Here is a 19,635-nt window from a genome sequence, read left to right on the forward strand (position 1 = left end):
ATCATTTGTCAGAAAACCCAGACTGCACTAAGCATTACTTTCTAGGTAAACCTCATTTAGATTTATCATCAGCTGCATTTAGTCTTCCTAAATTATTCAGTTCTGTAAGTGTTTTAGGTTCCACAGAAAACCAGAAACAGATGAGTCTTCCCACTCTGACTAGATTATCCATTGGCACAGACAGGTGCCCAGTCACTGCAGAAACTACAACATTCAACTACTGAAAAAGCTTTTCATTGAGAAAAACATTCAAGCCAAACCTTGCATAACCCAAACTGTACAGCTGTATAAAACTAGTTCCAGTTACTGCAGCAACTCCTGAGTTCCATGGTAGTAAGTAAACACTAATGATTAAGGAAATGGCCTTAGATACATCCTCCTGAAAAGCACAGACAATGTTACTGGACTTTATGTAGAGTAGATAGAGAATCTCACTGTGAGTTCAAAGACAAGAAGAGATCAAGAACAACTCTTTTTCTAAAAGACACACAATGAATCTTGAAGCTGCTATGAACTGAAGTTCCCCATGTTGCTTTCCCTACAATAAATGGATTTGTTCCTGACAAGACTCTGAGTTAAAAACACTAAAGACTTACTAAAATGGGATGGGTGTGACTCTAATGTACTAAAACAGAACACAGGGTTACCTCACTCTGTTACTTCAGGGCAAGTACTTCAGCCATGTATTCCAGCTAAGAAACTTGAAATCAGAGAGCATCTAATTACCCATGACAAACTCTTATTTGCAAACAGGGAGGTAGATAAACTGATACCAGTCCACCTCTAGGAGTAACGTGGGAGGATGCTGATGACATCTTGGAAAGGATAATTGCATTTGCAGGAGGTCTGAGATCATCTCCAGCCCTTTGCTACACTGCCACACATTTCCAGAAGGTGAAATCAAGGAATACTGAACTTATCTGCATCCAAAGCACTTCTGACTTTTCAGAAAGAGAACTTGCAAATAAAACTCGGTAAAAATTTTGCCAAAATACTCATGGAGTAACAGAAAACAAACAAAATGATACTGGGAAGTCATCTTGCATTAGGGATCACACATACTTGTATCAACCACACGGTAACAACCGTAATGAATCAGGATAATGTTCTGCTGCTTTTAGTCTATAAACATGCAACAACGACATATTCCCAGATTACAGAAGTTTTACTTTGCAAAGATTGCTAACTCAAACTTACCTAAAAACCATATCACTAGCAAGATACAAACATCTAGAGGCATACAACATGACAGGCAATGACAGTCACCATAATAAAGCACAACCTCAACACAGCAGCAGCACTGACACCAAGAGTTGCCCAAAAATAAAACAAAGAAACAAAAGAATCCAGAAAGTTTTAACGGGTTCTTTCTGGAAGACACTGGGATATTTGTATGAAAGCTTACAGGCTGTTCGTACCAAGAGTTAAAGACATCATGCGAAAAAGCAGAACGCTGCATAGTCGAGAGATCAGGAAACAGGAGACAGAAATTAGCGTCTTGCCCTGATCAATGGGCAGATTTTCCCTTGCACGTCTCCCGAGAGACCGAAGACGCAGCCGGGCAGCGAGGCACGTCCCTTCCCTAAGGCACGGCCGGCTCTTCGGGTACATCAGACGCAAAACAAGAGAGCAGCAACACATCTGCCATCGCGTCGGTTACCAGCCCACACAACTTCAGTCTGCTGCTCCCGGGCACCGCTCCGCTCCAGCACCCACCGCCTCAAGGGGGGACTCCTAGAACTGCTCCCGGGCTCCAGACCCCTGAGGGAATTGCTGGAGCTCCACGATTTCTTCCCGCCCGTCTCCCGCCTCCCCCCCGCCCCGAGAACTCCCGCACCTGCCTCACAGCGCCCCACCACACGGGCCTCGGGGGACAGCACCGCTGTGATGGCACCCCGTCCGTCAGGAGCGCCACCGGCACCACGCCGGCTACAGAGACGAAAGAGAAAGAAGGGAATGAAGGGAAGAAGGAACCTGGATGCCCAGGGGCGCGCTCCGCCTCTGTTTTACCTCAGCCGCCGTGTCAAACGGTAGCGACTAACGCCGCCGCCCGCCACAGGCCCCGCTCGCCACTTCCGGGTACAGGGAGGCAGGGCGGCGCCCATTCAGCGCCTCGAGCGCACTGCGCATGCGCGCAGCCCCGCGCCAGGCCGGGAGGCGCAAAGCACCGCCTGGAGCTGCGGGAGGAGGCGCCGGGCTCGCCCCGGCCCGGCCCGACCTGCGCCCCCGCCTGTGGCTCCCTGCGCGGCTCGGGAAAGGGTGATGTCGGGAGCCGGGGGCTGGGCCCTGCGGCGGGAAGAGGGAGTGGCCAGGTTCCTGTCAAAACCAAACTACACCGGTGCCGTTCCTGGCCGGGAGCGTCGCCTCCTGGCACCGTGAGGGCTCCCGCTGCAGAGGCGGTGGTGTCGCTGCCGCTTTTCCAGCGATTCCGTAGCTCAGTGGGGCGGCGCAGAAATTCCCTCCCGTAGCGTTCTTGCCGTTCGTCAGCTGAGTCTGCAGAGCATGGCCACCTCCCGCCCAAGACCTGAGGCGAAACCGGCGAGGTCAGTCACGTTTAGGCGTTGTCAGCCCGTCGCTTCGCGCTTTGCCCTGGCGCCGAGGGGAGCGTGGCGGGGCTGTGCCGGGGAGGGAGGGCTCCGTGCCCGGGCCGTGACCCTGCGGCCCGGCCGGGCTCGTGTCCCTGCTCCGCGCCGCCAGGGGGCGCGCGGGGGCCGGCGCTGCGCGCGCGGCGGTTCGAACGCGATGGCGGCCGAGGCGGCGGCGTGAGAGCGGGGCAGCGGCCCGCCGGCCGGCTCCTCGCTCCCCGTCTGCGCCCGCTGTCGTCTACTGCTTTGTGTTTGCAGGATGTCCGGGCAGGCCCCCAACCGCAGCGCCAGGGGGGCGAGCGAACGGGTGTCCGAGACGGAGCCGAAAGGTACTTGGGCGGAATGGCGAGCGCGGTCCGCCTGAGGGGCGAGGCGGGGCGGCGGGCCCGGCTGAGCTCTCGCCGCTTCTTCCTCAGGAGGACGGGTCGTGAAGTCGCGCTATCTGCAGTGCTTTCAGAAGGACGGCGAGAAGGTAGTTGGACGACTCTCGGGGGCGCTCCGCGGGGTCAGAAATGGTGCGAGGGGCGGCTGGGGCGTGTGGCAGCGAGACCGAAGCGATACCAGCACCCGCCGCGGTTCGGAGCGAGTCGTGGTGTAGCGCTGGATGCAGTCTGGGATGGCAGCTCGAGGTGACTTGCGAAGCAACAAGACGAGCTGGGCCTGTAGTTGTTTATTGTCAGCGTTCAAGTCGGAGTGAATATAGATTGCCGGTGACAATGATATTCAGTCTTACTCATTTCTTGATTGTCAGGGTAATTCAGTACATTCTTTTTAGACATCCACTGCTAAAACATCCGCTGCCACTAAACCCAGATCAGTGCCTCGGAAACGTGGCGCTTCGGCTGGTAGGTATTACCAGAATTTAAGAGCTCTTCTTTTGTGTATTTATTTCCAGCCCTTAAGAACTTGATGGTACCCTGAAGAACTCTAAAATGCTGCTACAAGATGATCTTTTGTTTTACTCGCATCTGGATACAGAGGGAATTAATAAATGATGTGGGATTAAGAGGTGTAAACTCAAGTGCATTGAAGTCTCCTTTGAATCTTCTGATAGAAAGTTAATGTTCTGATAGGAGACTGTTTTGTGATGAAGTCTTTGGGTTGTCTAACCTTATTTCTTGCCTCCTGCACAAGACTCTGAACTCTGCTTTCACTGTGCCCTCACAGTTACCCAGCTTTTCTATTTAATCTTTTCAGTAAACCAAGAGTAAATGACTGAGAATCTCTGGCTGCAGGACAGTCCATTTTTGTTTCTTTTGTAAGAGTCACAAAAGAATTTTCTAACAAAACTTTTCTCCAGGTGACTTGAAAATCCTGAGTTAATAACATTATTCTCTGTTGTTGAGCTGTGAAATGTTTCAGAGGATAACATTCTGAGCCACCTTATCTCGAGATAAGTCAGGGAGGAAGCAAATGAGAGAGAGAGAGACAAAATATGTAGAAGCTTGTGTAAGGTGCCCAAATATTAGTGAAAGCACACAGAATTGTGACTTTGTGCAGAATCTACTCTAATTCTTTTAGTCTGACAACAGCTTCTTTCTTCAGGTCGTGTCCCTGGCTCATTAAAACAAAGCAGTTTTGAGAAAGGTGACTTGCAATCCACTTTATTAGATGAAGATAAAAGTAGTCGACCAGAGCTTGATCTTTCACCTGTTACTGGTAAGCTTCCACTCATACTCAGGTTCCAGGTTTATTATTTTTCATGTCTGTGCCATGACTTGATGATAAGTAACCTTCTGTTCTTCTAGATTCATGAAAGGACTTCTGAAGGGAAGTTGAATGTTGTTGCAAGTGTCCTTAAGCAGAGCTATTAAGACCTTTGGAGTTTAATTTTAATCATCTGTTTTATTTAATCGTCTGGGTGCTCGGTTCTTTTTGTTTAGCATTGAGTTTTCAAGAACAAAGTGCTCTCCATTCTTTGTTCCTGTGACAGATGAGTGTCAGATTATCAGCCCTTTGGCCAGTTGTTTCCCTGGGATCTGTAACTGTCACTTGCAGCTTAATGCTCCCACGATGCACATCTCCTGTCATCAGACTCAGAAGCAGAGCACACATAATAATCTTGAAGTTGTCTTTGCATGTGAAGGACCTGATGGTGTGTTGTTCCACCCTGTATACTTTGGTAGAAGAGAGCAATAACTTTTCTGTTGCAACACAGATAAAAGTGCTTGTGAAGAGACTCATCATTCAAAACCTGTTTGCAAAGGAGCTACTGGGACACGTAAAAGCCGAGCAAAAAAGGTGAGTCTCACTGCTTTCATGTGTGTCTTTTGAAATGTGTGAAATGAAGGTTCTCTGTTTATCTTTAATCTCCATAACAACTTTGAGGTCCTGGAATCAGCTGAAGCCCTCTGGAAGAAGTCAGAGGCTATGTCTGTTGTGTTGCTGGTGATGTTCTTGTTTATCAGATGTCTTAACACTGACTGAAGTTTTGCTTCCATTCCCTGTGGTAAAGAACCTGCTCCACTTGTAGCATCTCCTCAAGTGTATTCTTCTTGTGTTTCTGTCCTACTTGTTAATTAGATCAGATCTTTCAATATTTTCTGACCTTTTTACTCAGAAAACCAACATTGATTCAACCTGACTCAAAGTGCAGATCTTGTTCAACCTAGCACTGAAAAAATGTGCTGAGAATGTTACAGAAAAGGGTGAAGCACAGAGGTGTATTGAATGTGCATTGTTTAATAACCCAGCCTTCTTTGGAGCAGACTGTTGTTGATGACTCGATGATGATTCTGGGCACAAATGGAACTTTCAGTGATTTGTTTGAACATTAGAAGAATAATTGTTGAAATACCAAATTTGCTCTAGTATGTTCTTTTCTTTCTAGAAGGGAAATGATGATGTTGTGATTGAAGAGCTGGAGTCTCTGACACTGCTTTTAACTTACCTAAGAATAAAGGTGAGAGTCAGTCAAGTATTTGGTGTTTCAGACGGAAGAACTTGATATTGAGGAACTGTTTAATGCCTTGTCTATGCTTTCTGACCTGTAACAGTTAGATTTTTGTGACTTTCTATGTTTATGCTTGTAAAACCATTTTCCTTGCTTTGAAAACTCTCTTAGAGTGAATGCAGTGCCAGTTTATGAAGCTGGGTCTTGTTCTTCACAAAGCAGGGGTATGCAGAAGTCTTGAGAAGACTGAAGGAGAGCGTTTGGGGTTCATGGTTGTAGCAATGACTTTTTGCTCTTTGTTCACTCAGTGCTTTTTATGTCTGGTTTTCCTTTACAAAAATCATTCGGGAGGTTGAGGGAAGATGATGGAGGGGGCACTAACTATAATGTCCTGTGCTTATTGCATGAGGTCTTTGCTTCCTTAACTGCAGCTCTTTGATCTGGTCTGGTCCTTACATTTGTTTATTCAGAGTAACTTAGACTAGTGTTACTTGAGTTAATATTTTGTGTGTGTGTGTGTAATAGGCAGAAAAAAATCTTGCTGAGCTGGAGAAAAAAACAGAAGAGAACTTGTTAAGGTTATGTGAAGAAAAGGAGAGACAGCAGGAGAAGCTCTGGGAGCTGAAGCGTGAAATTCTACTCAAAGAGAGAGAGCAGAGACTAGAGGAAGCATTAGACAAACAGGTAGGCTTTATTACAGTCTGGACCTCTTCTCTATTGAAACAAGCTCACTTAGGAAGTAGTCCTTTATCCAGAGAAGATTCTTCTGCTTCTCTTGTCTCCTGGGACGTGGTTTTATGCATCTTAAAATAAAGATTGACTTCTTGTAGCACGAAATGTTTCCTAGTAACCTAAACACAGACCTTTTGTCACTTTCTTGGTTGTGTCGTGTACATAGGCAAGGAGAAGTTAGAGCTGCAAGGGGCAGCAGTAGTGCACTGATCACCAGAGTACTTTACAAGCTCTGCAAGTGTCTTAAGCCGTGTGAACACCCTGCTGCTGGGCAATGACAGTTATAGCTAGAGCTTGAGATGTTGACCTTTAGATGAGAGGTGGACATCTGTACTTTGATTTATTTTTATACATTAGCGATAGTTGTGGCCTGATTGTAAGAAGGCAAGTTTCTAATTAAGTTCTTGGTAACAGGTGATCTTAGAAGCTAAGTCTTCCCCTCTTTGTCAGTGTTTTGTTAGTTCTGTTGCATCACATTAAAAGGTAGTTCTTTGGGAATAACAAATGTTCAGAACTGATCTTAGGTTTGCTTTTAATAAATATGCATTGCAAAAATTCAACAAGACTTCAGTGTTCTGATGAATACACTCTTAACTGTAGTGTCATGTATAGTACACTTCACCTGATCTATTGCTAATAGCTCTCAACAGCAGTAACAAGGAAATTGGTTTTGACATAGACATTTTGGGGTGGTAGAGGAAAATCTAGTAAGCAGCATTAGAGGAGTATCCTACCACAAACTTCTCAAATTCTTCTGTAAATGAGCATTTCAGAGCGGTACTTGGAGTTTTTTATAAACTATTTGTGCCTCTCTTTCAGATGGATGTACTTTCCCCCCTTGTTGCTGTTTGTGAACAGTTTAAGGAGCAATATAAAAACTTTGCTACTTCGCTGGATGCCGCTAGACATAAATTACCCATCAGGAATATTCACATAGAAGGAGATGCACAAACATACCTTGGTATGGCAATTGGATTCATCAAACTTCTTATAAAAAATAGCGATTTTGTGATATGCTAGCTTTTTGTGGTATGCTGGCTCTCTGGCCACTGCAGGAATTTATGTGCTCTTACAGCTTGTATGGACACTGGGCTGCAGCAGTAGTCACATGTTTTGCTGTGAGTAATTTTTGTCTCTGTTTAACCACTAAACCACACCTGAACAAGGTTTTTATCTTGCAGCAGGAAAAACTGTCTAAACTGGGGCAGCTTTCATGCAGAAAATTGCTAAAGAAAGTGTGTGTTTTACCTATTTGTGGCATTCCTCTTCCTTTCTAGTTCCTAATGAGTGAGCAAGTTATAGAGTTACAAACATACTGTGATCTCTTTTTGTTTCTGTGTTTGAGAGATAAAGTCACGTGGGTAGACGTGCTCACATTTCCTGTACAACTAGAGTTTAAATGTGCCCTGGGATATCTTGAGCCAGAGAGTGCTTGTTTGATAAATGAGTACTTGTGTTCTGTATTGAAGTCTGGACAAAAAAGATATCTTTAAACTGCTGATCTGCTAGTAATGAGATTCTTAAACCATCTACAACGATCTTGCTTACACTTTAAAACAAATGGAGGAGATTTATTGAAGAACTTGGTTTTTTTGTAAGGAAGATTGAAAGAAATACTTATTTTTGGTTGGTGAATGCTGAAGGAAAGGACTGGATCAGTTCCATTTTGGGATTATATGCAAAAAGCAATGTATGTAAGTGGCCAGGGAAATTTGGATGTATAAAATATGCTTTTCTCTTGCATTTGTCATGTGAAAGTCTTTTACATATTCTAAATGAAAATTTGATTAGCAATTTTATTAGGCTACTCGTAGAATCGCTGTACGGTGGGGGTTGGAAGGGACTTTTAGAGCTCATCCAGTCCAGCCCCCCTGCCAAAGCAGCTCCCACCTAGATCAGGTCACACAGGAACGTGTCCAGGTGGGTTTGGAAACATCCCAAGAAGGAGCCTCCACAGCCTCCCTGGGCAGCCTGGGCCAGGGCTCCCTCACTGAAACACTGAAACAGTTTTTCCTCAAGTGGAACTGTTTGTGTTCCAGATTCTTTCCATCACCCCTTGTCCTGTCACTGGAGACAACAGAAAAAAAAGTGTTGCCCCAACCTCCTGACACCCAGCAGTTAGATACTTGTCAATATGAATGAGCTCCCCCCTCAGTCTCCTCTTCTCCAGACTGAACAGCCCCAGATCCCACAGCCTTTCCTCAGAAGGAAGATGCTCCAGTCCCCTCAGCATCTTGCTGGGCTCTCTCCAGCAGTTCTCTTTCCCGCTTGAGCTGGGGAGCCCAGAACTGGGCACTGGACTGCAGATGAGGCCTCCCCAGCACAGAGTAGAGGGGCAGCAGAACCTCCCTTGACCTGCTGCCCACACTGTTCCTGATGCCCCAGGATGCCATTGGCTTTCTTGGCCACGAGCTCACATTGCTGCTCACGTTTAATTTGCTGTCAACCTGGACTCCCAGGTCTCTCTCCTGGAGCTGCTCTCCAGCAGGTCTGTCCCCTGGTTTTGCTGCTGTTAGTCTCCATAGCTAAAAATAACTTAGCTTTCCCAGTTTTCTCTTGGGGTGATTGTGAAAGCTGAACAAACAGTAGCTTTCATTACCTAGTTCACTTGTTTCTGTGGATATTTGGCTGTTAAGTAATCTTGTATGAGTTGATGCCACTGCCTGTATTTTTGAATGAGATCTTTACCATCTGATATTGTAGATGGCCTGCAGAAGGAGTTAACTGTCACACAGGAACTTCTGGCAGAAATTATGCCACGCTACTCAGAAGAAAGCACACAAGTGTTTGGGGTACTGAAAGACCTTAAAGAAGTCTCTCAGAAACTGGATCAAGAGATTCAAAGGTATTTACAGCGAATCAGGTGAAAAGACTTATTGGCTAAATGTTGGGAGGAAAATCCATAGTTTTGCCAGACCGTGTGTAGAATGTGTCTTGGAAGAGGATTAACTGAGGGAACAACACCGAGTTTAGTTCTGTCTGTAGTGGGCATCTGTATTTCCATCCCTACCCTACCTACTGTCAAAGGAAAGACGTTTGGACTTTTCATTTTGTTTGTTTCTTCTAATTGGCCAAGTTTTGTGTGCCATTCCCTGACACTTCCACTGAGAATTTCAATGGCCAAGAATAGCCCTGGGAAAGTGCAAGTATATAGGAGATGAGAACTGCAGGAGACAGAAAGGCAAACTGGAAGCAGTGTGTCTTAAATAATAACCATGGAAATGTATCACCCTTTAGAAGTGACAGGGTGCACAGAAAAGGTTTTTTCCTTAAGTATTGAGTCAACAAATACAAAGTATCACTGAGAGCAGGAGGAAGAGATGAAGCATGATCTATTTCCTTTCCTCCCTTCCTTCATTTCGCTATAATAGATGACAGGTAAAAACTTTGAAGATTAATAGACCATAAAGCATCTCCCCCTGCTGCAGACTTCCCTTCACCAAATTTTAGCCTTTGGGTAGATAATATATATGACAGTTTTTCTTGTGGCTCCATGGTAGGAGAATGATACAAATGTCCAGGTGTCAAATGTCCATAGCCTTTGGGGTTCAGCAGAAGTTGTTATCCTTTAGAGTAACTGATTTAGCTTCATTTATTCCAGGAGCTCCACACAAGTGCAGAACCTGGCGTTTGAAGTTAGTAAAGAAGTTTCTCTGTGTAACCAAAGAAAATGTGAAGAGCAGCATGGACCAGATGTTGTAAGAGACTGGTACTTCGGCTAAGTTTGTGTCTTGTTTGACAAACGAGCGGGTTCTAAAGCAACGAGACCATGCTTCTGTGTGAACATACAACTTGTCCAATTTTCAGTCAGTCATACAACTTACCAACACTTTCAGGCTGTGTGAGCACTGTAAGCATGTGTGCTTCCTAAAATAAAGGGAGTTTTCTTCTGCATTCTGCCCATAAGGAGACCTCCTTTTTGAGTGCAAATTTCTTTGACACCTTCTGCTTTGACAACACTGAAAGTATTTTCTTGGCAAATATGACCTATGTATTCTTAAAGTTCTTGTTTGCCTTTCTTGGAAGTAGCTCCAAGACTGATTTAGACTTTTCAGACTGATTTCCATCTTTTTCCCAAGTAGCATTCTTTAGAGGGCAGTGTACGAGAACGCCAGTGGGTCAGAAAGAGCCTGGTCACTTCCACCAAGTGAAAACTTTGTTAACTTTGTGGCTGATTGTCTTGGAAATGAATTATTAAAACCATCAATGTTTTTGTAGTAACCTGCCATCTTCTTTTTAAGGACTTTATTCTCTTTAATAATAAAGATTACTTTCCACTGCTTTATCTCTAGCCTTCATGCCAGAATATCTTCCCTGTTCTACTACAGAAGCTTTTGTTTCCATCTGGGCTTACATAGGGCTAATACTACACTACCATTCTATGATTGTAGATATGCAGTGATGGACTTGCAGGCACTAACAGGTGCTAATGGCAAGCTGTGGGAATCGCACTCAAAGGGTTAAAACTGCCAGTACCTGCTTCTGTGATGCAGAGCTGGGAGGTGGAGGCCTTGAGAGATCAGCCTGAAAAGTAGCCGAGTGAGGAAGCCTTGTGGAGGCAAGATGGTTCTGTTTTGGCTGCAAATGCTGGGATTGAGAGAAAAGCAGCTTCCAAACAGTTTCAGCAAGGCCACAGGTGCCCAGAGTGAGAGAACTGCATGAGCCATGCAATGGATACTCAGGTTAGCACCCCTGTGACACCCCTGACGATGAAAATGAGCAAAAAGAGGGATGTGCTAAACCAGAAATAACTGTTCCTCAACTCTCCACCCAAATCATGTCAAATGTCACCCCAGGGATGAACAGAGAAGTCAAAGTCCCTAGGGGAGAGGAGAGGTTTTTTGGCTTTTTAGCCTTTTTAGTGTTTTGAATGCTTTTGCTCTGCTGCTTCAGAGAGATGCAGCAGGACCAAAGAGACTGAAGACCCAGGTGAGGCAGGTGATGGACTGTACTCTTCTTCCTCACCCAAGCCAGGGACACCTTGGTAAGAATCATGCTTTTTGTCTAGGTGACAATCCCCAGGACAAGCATTGCTGCCATTTTGATCATATATTAGCACAACTGCAGTGTGTTTATCAACAGCAGTGTCCAATCTGTGATATCTGTCACCTTCCTAATTTCTCATAAATTCTAATGCTTGACTTTTGAAGCAGTTTTCAGTGAAAGTCCCCAGCAGCAGCTCCTGACAGACTAGTCAAGCTCAACCTTCACGTGACACAAGCCATTGGCCACTGGCAGCCAACGTGCTGAGGCCAGAAGAGCGTGAATGTGCAGAGAAACCTTAAAGCTAGCTACTGAGTAAGTGCCTGGGAGTGACTGCTCTGCTAAGAACACCTGGGCCATATGTGGCAGGCCTTTCCAGACTGCTTTCCAGGTTTGTAGATGGAATGTGTTCCTCTCAAAGACATATTGTGTCCTGTATTGGTTTCTTTTTTACCTATGGAACCTCTTTCTGCGATGGTTCTTTCAAAGCATTTGCTTGGTGTTGTCTGCATAGTGGTACATTTCTAGCTTAAGCTCTGTGTGTCTATAAAGATTTCTGGCCTGCTCAGAAAATGCTGGGAACATTCTCCTTGCACTCGTTGCAGTGCAATTCACTTTCTTCCTGGTATTACTAAGGGTGTAACTAGATTCTTGCCTCCTTTTATTAAAAAAATAGGAGTACATTGACCTATAGTAACTGGATGTGTAAGGTGTGTGCAGCACACTGGATAAGAAGTCAATATATAACAAACTACCCATTAGGAGTTTGTTAAACCTTTGAGAAGGGCTGGGGAAGGGGAAAAATCCCAGTGATGTCACAGAATTCTTATGTTTGGAAAAGACCTTTTAAGATCATCAAGTTCAGGCAGTCACTTCACACTGCCAAGCCTATCACTAAACCATATCCCTCATATCCCTTTTGAATATCTCCAGGGATGGTGACTCCACCACCTCCATGGGCAGCCCATTCCAAAGCTTAATAACCCTCTTAGTGAAAATGTGCTTCCTCATGTCCAATATAAACCTCCCCTGGCGCAACTTAAATCCATTTCATGTGCTGTCGTTCATTACTGGAGAGAAGAGACCAACCTCCACCAGACTACAACTCCCCTCCAGGGAGTTGTAGAGAGTCATCATGTGTCTTCTCAGACTCCTTTTCTCTAGGTTAAACATCCTCAGCTGCTCCTCATAAGACCAATTCTCCAGATCCTTCACCAGCTTTGCTGCCTGTCTCCTTTCTTGTAGCTAAAATGTATAGTATATCATATTAAATCTCTTTTTTTCCACATCAACTTATCCACGAGCCACTAGGAGAGCAATGAGTTGTTTAAAGTGATTCATCTGTTGTTTCTGCTCCCTTACAGGTGTTAAATGACCTGCAACTAATAGTTCTCCATGTCCAGCCATTCATTCTGTCATTGCCAAGTGTTGCACGCAGCAGGGTCGTGTTCTGAGCCAGAAACGTGAGCTGCACCGACGACATTGGCCACTGGATGGGGAACTTTGCTAAGCAGTCATGTCATAGGTTAGCTGCAAATTTAGATTGTTTCTTTTTGGTAGATGAACATTTGAATAGAAAGACTCCTATGTAGTGGAACTGCTAGTCAAACTGTTTTTCCTGAGTTTAACTTGCTTATTGTGTGTCATTCTGAGGCTAAGGAAGTTAAGAGGCATCTTAAATATGAGAGTGTAGGGATGAAATGAAAATCAAGTTTATAGTGTCTTGATAATTCTGTCTCTGCACAGGCACAAGTCAGAATGTCTTCCAAGTCAGATTTGTTTATGGGAAACCTCATTGCTGGTCTAAAAATTATTAAAGAAGTACTTGTAAATTTTACTCAAGTGACTTTCTACCACTGAGATACTCTTGTATGTGTGTGTGTGTGTGTGTGTGTATATATATACACCTCCAAATGCTACTTAAATCACAGACAGCAACACAAATTTTCCTTGCAAAGTGAAGTGGAATGCTGTTCTGTTCCTGGAGAAGGGTGGTGAGAAAGGTTCTGCTTGCAGTGATCACAGGTACAGGCTAAATCCTTTGGGGCCATAGTTTGTCCCCAGTGCTGCAGGTGGCAGTCATTGTCTGCACTGCAAGCCTGAGGCAAAAGGCCAGTCCTGACAACTGAATGTGCAAAACAATAAAGCTCTTGGGGGTGTGCACTCATTGTTTCAGAAGAATTGTAGGCATTGATTTGAGGGTTATGCCATTCTTCTCTTTTAAGTTGGCCACTTGTAATCATTTTTTGTATAAACGCAAGAACAAGTGTTAGGTGAAGCAGCCTGGCCCTCCAGGAAAGGGTTTTAAACTATTTTGAACTGATCCCTTTCCATCTTGATCTTCTTGAATATTCTTTCTAAGTAATTCTGGTTTGGCTCTTTGCAGAACTGGTTTAGGATCCTCCACCTTGAAACAACCACAGAATTAGATGCTGCTGTATTTATCACTGTACCAACAACAACAAAGAACCACAGAATCACTGGAGCAGGAGCTAAACAGATGTGACACCAGTTATTTTGTATTTTCCTCTTGTTTTCTGAAAACATCACATGCTCTGAATCAGTTGGAATCCTAAACAACTTAAGGGCTCTTTTCAGAACCTAGAGTTATCAATGTTCTCCCTTCTGTAACTTGTATTAATGTCCATTCAGTTTTGTTCTCTCTGAACTTGGGCACTGTGTGTTACCTAAGCATTCATATTTTAGGCCAGAGTTCTTATTGAGTAATTGTTAACTTTCTTGTCTCCTAAGGTGGTGGGGTGAGGGGCTTTTTTTCCTCTTCCAAAAACTGAAAGCAATTGTGAAATGAGGCAGCTGAGTGCCTGGGTGGGAAGGGAGAAGCACTGAAATGCATTTACCTCCTGCAAAACTCTAATGGTCTGAAAAGCAGTTGGCAAAGATCATGTTAAGCTAAGTTTGCACTGCCTGCATTCTTTTCTTTCTTGGGGAGCTCTGACCACATGCTCTCCAGTTGCACTGGTGTTGCCTGACTGTTTGCCCACCACCAGCTCGAGAGGACTGAGATAAAGCCTTTTTTACTGTAATCCTTCTGCTCTCTGCCATAGGGTCAGCAGGAATCAACAGGAAGGAGCATCTCTCTTGCCTCTGGCACACTATAGCTGAAGCCCCACTTGTCTCTTCACCATTACTCCCAAATCTACAGTTCCTTGTTCACACTAGCTTCAAATGGAGCTGAATCCTTGCTCATCAGCAGCAAGTAAGCAGCTCATGGCCCCAGCAGATATTTCTGCATGTTAGGCTAATGAGAACTTCTGGGATTACTGCAGCCTTCCCTGCCTTGGAGCAGACATCCCTCTGTCAGAGATCTGGAAACTCATACTGAATGTGATAAACAAAACTACTGGCTGGACTGTGATTTTCAGGACATGAGAAGAGCTCCACAGCAACAGAAGATGGAACAGCTCTGAAAGGCACCACTGACCCACACTGATTAAGAGCATTTCCAGTGCTTACATTCCTGTTCAACTCTCAGGAATGATTTTCAGTTGTTTCTTCCAGTGCATTTGTGTGTGGTCTGTAAAGCAAGCACGGGGATGGAGGATAAGTTTTGCAGAATAGTCTCAAAATGATGAGTTTCTTTTAAAGTATTCCTGTGATAATGTGTATGCAAGAGCTCTCAAGTTTCCTGCTATTTCAAGATCTTAAATGTCCTATGGTAGGGGAGCAAATGTCAGCTGCCTCTCAAGATGGAACTTTTGTTTTTACAGATAATGTGTACTTGGAGATGACCTGTAGGATATCAAAACTTAATTCCTTGGTTTAATATCTATTCTATGTGGGGATGGGAAGTTAAACGTGATTGAACAATAGAGTTTTCAGGACTACTACCCGTGATTATATTCTCTGTGTGGCACTTTTCAGCTGTGAGGTTTTGGTGTGTATTTCTTCAGAACTTTTTAGACAGTATTTCAGGAAGTTAAATGGTATCGAGCAACTCTAGGAGTGCATCACTGATCCTCTGCTAAACCAGGATGAAGCTTATTAGTTGGAGTGTAAAGTGATGTCAGTACACTTCCACAACTTCAGTGTATCGTGGGCAGAGCATAGGCAGTGTCTGTACAGGCCAAAGTACCCAAAGATGTCGAGAGCCTTGAACTCTTTGTTTTGAGAAACTTGTCTTGACATAACTGAATAAGATCCAATTGCTCACCTTAATATGGTTTGTATGGTAAAAGGACACCTCTACCCCTTCCTACCTCTACCTCTCCTTTTCCTAGTTATAAAAGTGTCCAGTTGAATTTTCAATCACTCTCAGGTATGGAGACGTCACAACCTTTCTAGATCCCTTACTTCTGTATAAAACACCAGACTATGCACAAACCTCTGTTGCATCAGTCATATGTAGAGGCTGAAAAGAAAACTGGAAAGTAATTCCTTACTGACAGCTGTCTCGTTAAGCACAGTGCTCTGTTCTAAGTGAGCATCTGACCAGATGAATGATTTCTTAGGACTTTTGAAGTCATTTTGTAAGGAATTAAAATGTTACATTACTGTGAAAGATCAGCCTCTCCCGTTCTGTAGGTGATTAATAAGTATTTTTGACACAACTAGGTAATAATTCCATCCTTGATATCATTATCATGTGATATGCTACTCAGAATACATTCTTAATTTCAGTGGGCTCTTTAATGATCCTTGTAATTTTGTTCTACAGGTGCTTGTATTCCCAGGAGGCAGGATCAGTCTTGTTTCTACCGCTTTGTCTCTGGACTGATGTCATTTCTGTTAAAGACATCATCATTGCTGGTAAGCTTGCAGTAGGATGGCCAGGCTGGTGGGACACTTCTTTCAGTTATCAGTTTCTATATCAGATATCTATGACTAACAGAAAGGAGGCTGTCACAGAAACAGAAAGGGAGAACAAACCTAAGAGTTAAAGCAATGGGTGTAGGGTTTTGGTGGGTTTTTTTACCATGAATATAATGCTGTAAAAATTAACTAAGACCTTAATCTTGGCTGGTGGTACGTAGTGACTGACATGAGTGTACTTCTATTGGGAAGGGGGACGAGTGATTCTGGCTTCCCTAAAGCTGAGGACTTGTCTGTTGTTTATTTTTCACCTTCTGCTGAAATCTAGTGTTTACAGAACTTGATGCAAACATGAATAACTGCTAGTCTTGTTTTTATTGCAGCATCTTTTCTTACATGCACCATTTACAAGTGTATTCTCACAGTCTTTAATTATTACCTCCTGTGCCTTTAGGTCTGGTTATTTGTGTGAGAAGTTAGTGATAACACTCATGCAGAGGCAGTTAACAAAGGCTCATTATTAATATCCTCATCCTACCACTTGATTCTTATGAGTACTCATATTGATTGGAATTTGCAGTTGAGGGGGACAAAAGTGAAAGGAGGCTGAGGGTAACAGCACTCAAGAATTGGTGTCATTTACAGCTTAGTGTTAACTGGGTTTTGTTTGCCAAATACCTGGCTGGTGGTTTTAACTTTGCAGGGTGGATGAGACACAGTGGGGGAATTCTTGTTTCTGCAGAATAAGGATGAGAATGTACAAGTGGTCAGGATGTCAGTTAGACCTTGTCAGAACCAATACAGAGGCATTCACACCTTTTTCAATGAACTGCAGTCCCTCCCTCACCTTTCTGCCACACCAGTAGAGCCACAGCAACCCCCTGCATGCTTTCCACCTGGACAAGTGCCTGACATTCCTGACATTTCCTGAGGACCAGAATCACCTTTTTTGTTGTTAATGAAATAAAAATGTGAAGTATGTGCTGTGCACACGGGTGGGTGAATGTGGCTCACAGATTTGACTGATGAATAGTTTTTATACATAAGCAGTTCTTACAGAACTTCCTTTAAACCCCTAACTATTACCAGATGTGGGTTGCAGGCGGCTGCTGGAATTCCAACACCTGTTGCATCACACTGAATAGGATTCATTTGGCAGGCACAGAAAATTCCATTTCAGTAACTAAATGGTTTGAAATGGTATCTCTGGTTCTAGCCTTATTTGCAGCATTGCACATACTTTCATAATTAGAATATGAGTTTGCAGTCTTTAGAGACTATCATTGCCTGGTATTTCTTGTACTCACTAAACATCAAATACAAACTCTTCAATTTGGAAGAAATTTCTCCTTTAAAAAAAGTTAACAATGAGTTAAAAGGCCATATGCCATGTCATGATAATTTCTAGCTGTGATTTCTTAGGTGTAGAAATACACTGGTCTGTGTTCAAAACTGTTACAGCATTGTGCTGAAGGTGCTGGAGCTTCATTTTAGAAGTGTGCTCTGCTGCAGTGATGAATTCGTTGCTGAATCGTGTCACTGCTCTATCCACAGAGCTTTATTCAGAGATACAACGTGGATGGCTACAGAATGGCTGTTTAGTGGCACCTTATGGGGTTTTTTGGTATGTACCCCTTAGATCTTGGGCAGGAGTCTATAAGGAGCTGTTTGTGGGTCTGCTCTATAGAGACATGCATTAGGTGTAGAGGTAACTGTTCTTTTGCAAGCATAGTGTTGTTTCATCCAGAACATACCTGATCTCTGCAGGACTACTATCAAAGGCCTTGTTTAGATTAGTGAGGTATTGCACACGAGTTGTAGGCTGCCACACCATGACAGCAGCAGAGGTGCTCCATTTTCATTTTACCTCCTTATTGTCTTCAATCAAAGGATTCCAACATGCTTTTAAGTATCACTCTGAGGGAGGAGGCTGACATCAGTATTGCTACTTTGCAGGCAGGAAAATACTGAGATATACGGGTTTTGTGGTTCTATATGAGAATATGACGAAGCTGAAAAAGAATCTGGACACACCACATTTTGCTTTCTCTTTGCTATTTTGATGTTAAAAACCCCCAACATTCCCACTTCAATGTGCTCTTCTAAGTTGCTTCTCAGAGCTTAGCTGGTTTGGTTGGGAAATGATCTTTCTGCTTCCAGAGTCTGAATGAGTTTGAATAAGCTGAAGGAGAATCCAGCAGTAAGGAAGAATCCACGCTCTTAAATGTAGATGAGTCAGGCTATTTCCATTTCTAGTTGAGTTTCAAAGGCCCAGATGCATTATAAACCAGAGTTATTTTATTAAGAATATTGTAAACAGAAGTGCAACCCAGGCTTAACAGAGCTGGCAAAAGCAAATGTTGGATCTCAGCTGTGCCATCGTTGCATTTAGTACAGAGAAAAAGAAAACTAATGTTCCAGTGAAACATTTGTGGAAAAATACAGCTCTCAAAAAGACAGAATGGTGGCCATTGTGCTTAATTCTACATAAAAACAGCCTAATGTCAACTGACCTGACATCATCCCAGAGAATAGCACCGCAGGGTTTGTGGAGAGCATTCCTGTCCAACTAATAAGCATAATCTAGCAAAATACATCCCAGAATCACAGAATGGTGATTTACTTTACATATGGAGAGAAAAGATGTGTTGGGAGGGCCTCTGGTTGACTTTGTGCTTTTCTTTCATGTGCCCTCGATTTGGGGCAGATGAAAGAGTCTCCTGGTCGGTGCTGTAGAGTTGTTTTGTAAAGATACATGAGCAGTGAAGTGAGCAAGAGAGGAGCAGTTTTGCTTAAATAGCACAACAGTGAGCAAAATTCATTCAGCTTACGTCATATTAAAGGCTGGAAACTGCTCCAAGTCATTCTGCAGCTCCTCCCACAGATGAGCTTTAGTGAGAAAAATCCCATTGAAAAGAAATCCAAATGGCCTTTCCCAAGGTGGTGAACAGTCTGTAAAAACTTCTTGTTCAGTAGTGAGAGCAGAAATCTGCTGTTATCATTCTATTGAATAAAACTCCTTTAGTTTTCCACCCTGGTCTTGACAATTAGGACAAGTCTGGAAACAAGATCTGTAGAGAAAAATTAGTCAAGGGTTGTTGATGTGATGAGTGGTTTATGTAGGTGATTTCTTTACAACCTTCCAAACTTGTGTGGCTGTGGCTTTTAAGTGTTGTGTCCAATCCTAAGAGCTGGGATGAGCCTTGCAAAACACATCATCCTTTTGATTTGAGAATGTCACCTGGTATAAAGAATTTTCAGGTGAGGCAGACTTTTTAAAGCCATAGCCTAGTTTCTTTGGGGATTTTTTCCTTCATTTGATAAAACCTGTTCCCTTTTGTTATGCCTCAGCACAGTAATGATATGATGCTGCTGCTTTAAGGTAGACTGAAGTAGGGAAATGCAGTCACATCTACCAGTGACAGCCATTAGTGAAGATAACCTGAACTTATCAAAAAGCTATGGAGTCAGTGATTTATCTAAAGAGAAGTCATACTAAAATCAGTATAAGTTTCAAACAAGATAAAACCTGAGGCACTGTTTTGTTGCTCTCCTGGCTGTGGACCAATCAGCCTCTGAAGTCCATTTGCTGAAGCAGTCAGGGAAACTTCCTCACTCCTCTGGGTGAGACTGACTTGCAGCAAATGTTTGCTGGTACTGATCCTGATAAAA

The 19,635-nt window shown here is 43.6% G+C and overlaps 2 protein-coding genes across 9 annotated transcripts in view; one reads left to right on the plus strand and one right to left on the minus strand.

Moving 5' to 3' along the window:
• The window catches only part of MYO9B (myosin IXB), a 47,086-nt gene extending 44,449 nt beyond the window's left edge, over positions 1 to 2,637 (minus strand). For 5 of the 6 annotated variants that reach the window (XM_062014871.1, XM_062014869.1, XM_062014873.1 and 2 more), the window contains exon 1: positions 2,011 to 2,637. The gene's annotated coding sequence lies outside the window, so the exon portion shown is untranslated. The remainder of the gene's footprint in view (positions 1 to 2,010) is intronic. The other variant, XM_062014870.1, reaches the window with a different exon arrangement.
• LOC133627791 (HAUS augmin-like complex subunit 8) lies at positions 2,131 to 10,495 on the plus strand. 3 transcript variants are annotated; one of them, XM_062014916.1, is made up of 11 exons: positions 2,131 to 2,543; positions 2,844 to 2,914; positions 3,002 to 3,057; positions 3,361 to 3,430; positions 4,131 to 4,244; positions 4,744 to 4,826; positions 5,416 to 5,487; positions 6,004 to 6,162; positions 7,030 to 7,171; positions 8,914 to 9,055; positions 9,812 to 10,495. In XM_062014916.1, exons 1-11 carry the CDS (start codon positions 2,503 to 2,505, stop codon positions 9,930 to 9,932), a joined length of 1,071 nt encoding a protein of 356 aa, XP_061870900.1. In that variant the 5' UTR covers positions 2,131 to 2,502; the 3' UTR covers positions 9,933 to 10,495. The 3 variants fall into 3 exon arrangements, with proteins under 3 accessions (XP_061870900.1, XP_061870901.1, XP_061870902.1); XM_062014917.1 differs by having other exon boundaries at positions 5,419 to 5,487; XM_062014918.1 differs by lacking the exons at positions 2,131 to 2,543; positions 2,844 to 2,914; positions 3,361 to 3,430 and having other exon boundaries at positions 2,921 to 3,057.
• Positions 10,496 to 19,635: the final 9,140 nt, after the last annotated feature.

Source organism: Colius striatus, chromosome 25, assembly GCF_028858725.1.
Source record: "Colius striatus isolate bColStr4 chromosome 25, bColStr4.1.hap1, whole genome shotgun sequence".
NCBI lineage: Eukaryota > Metazoa > Chordata > Aves > Coliiformes > Coliidae > Colius > Colius striatus.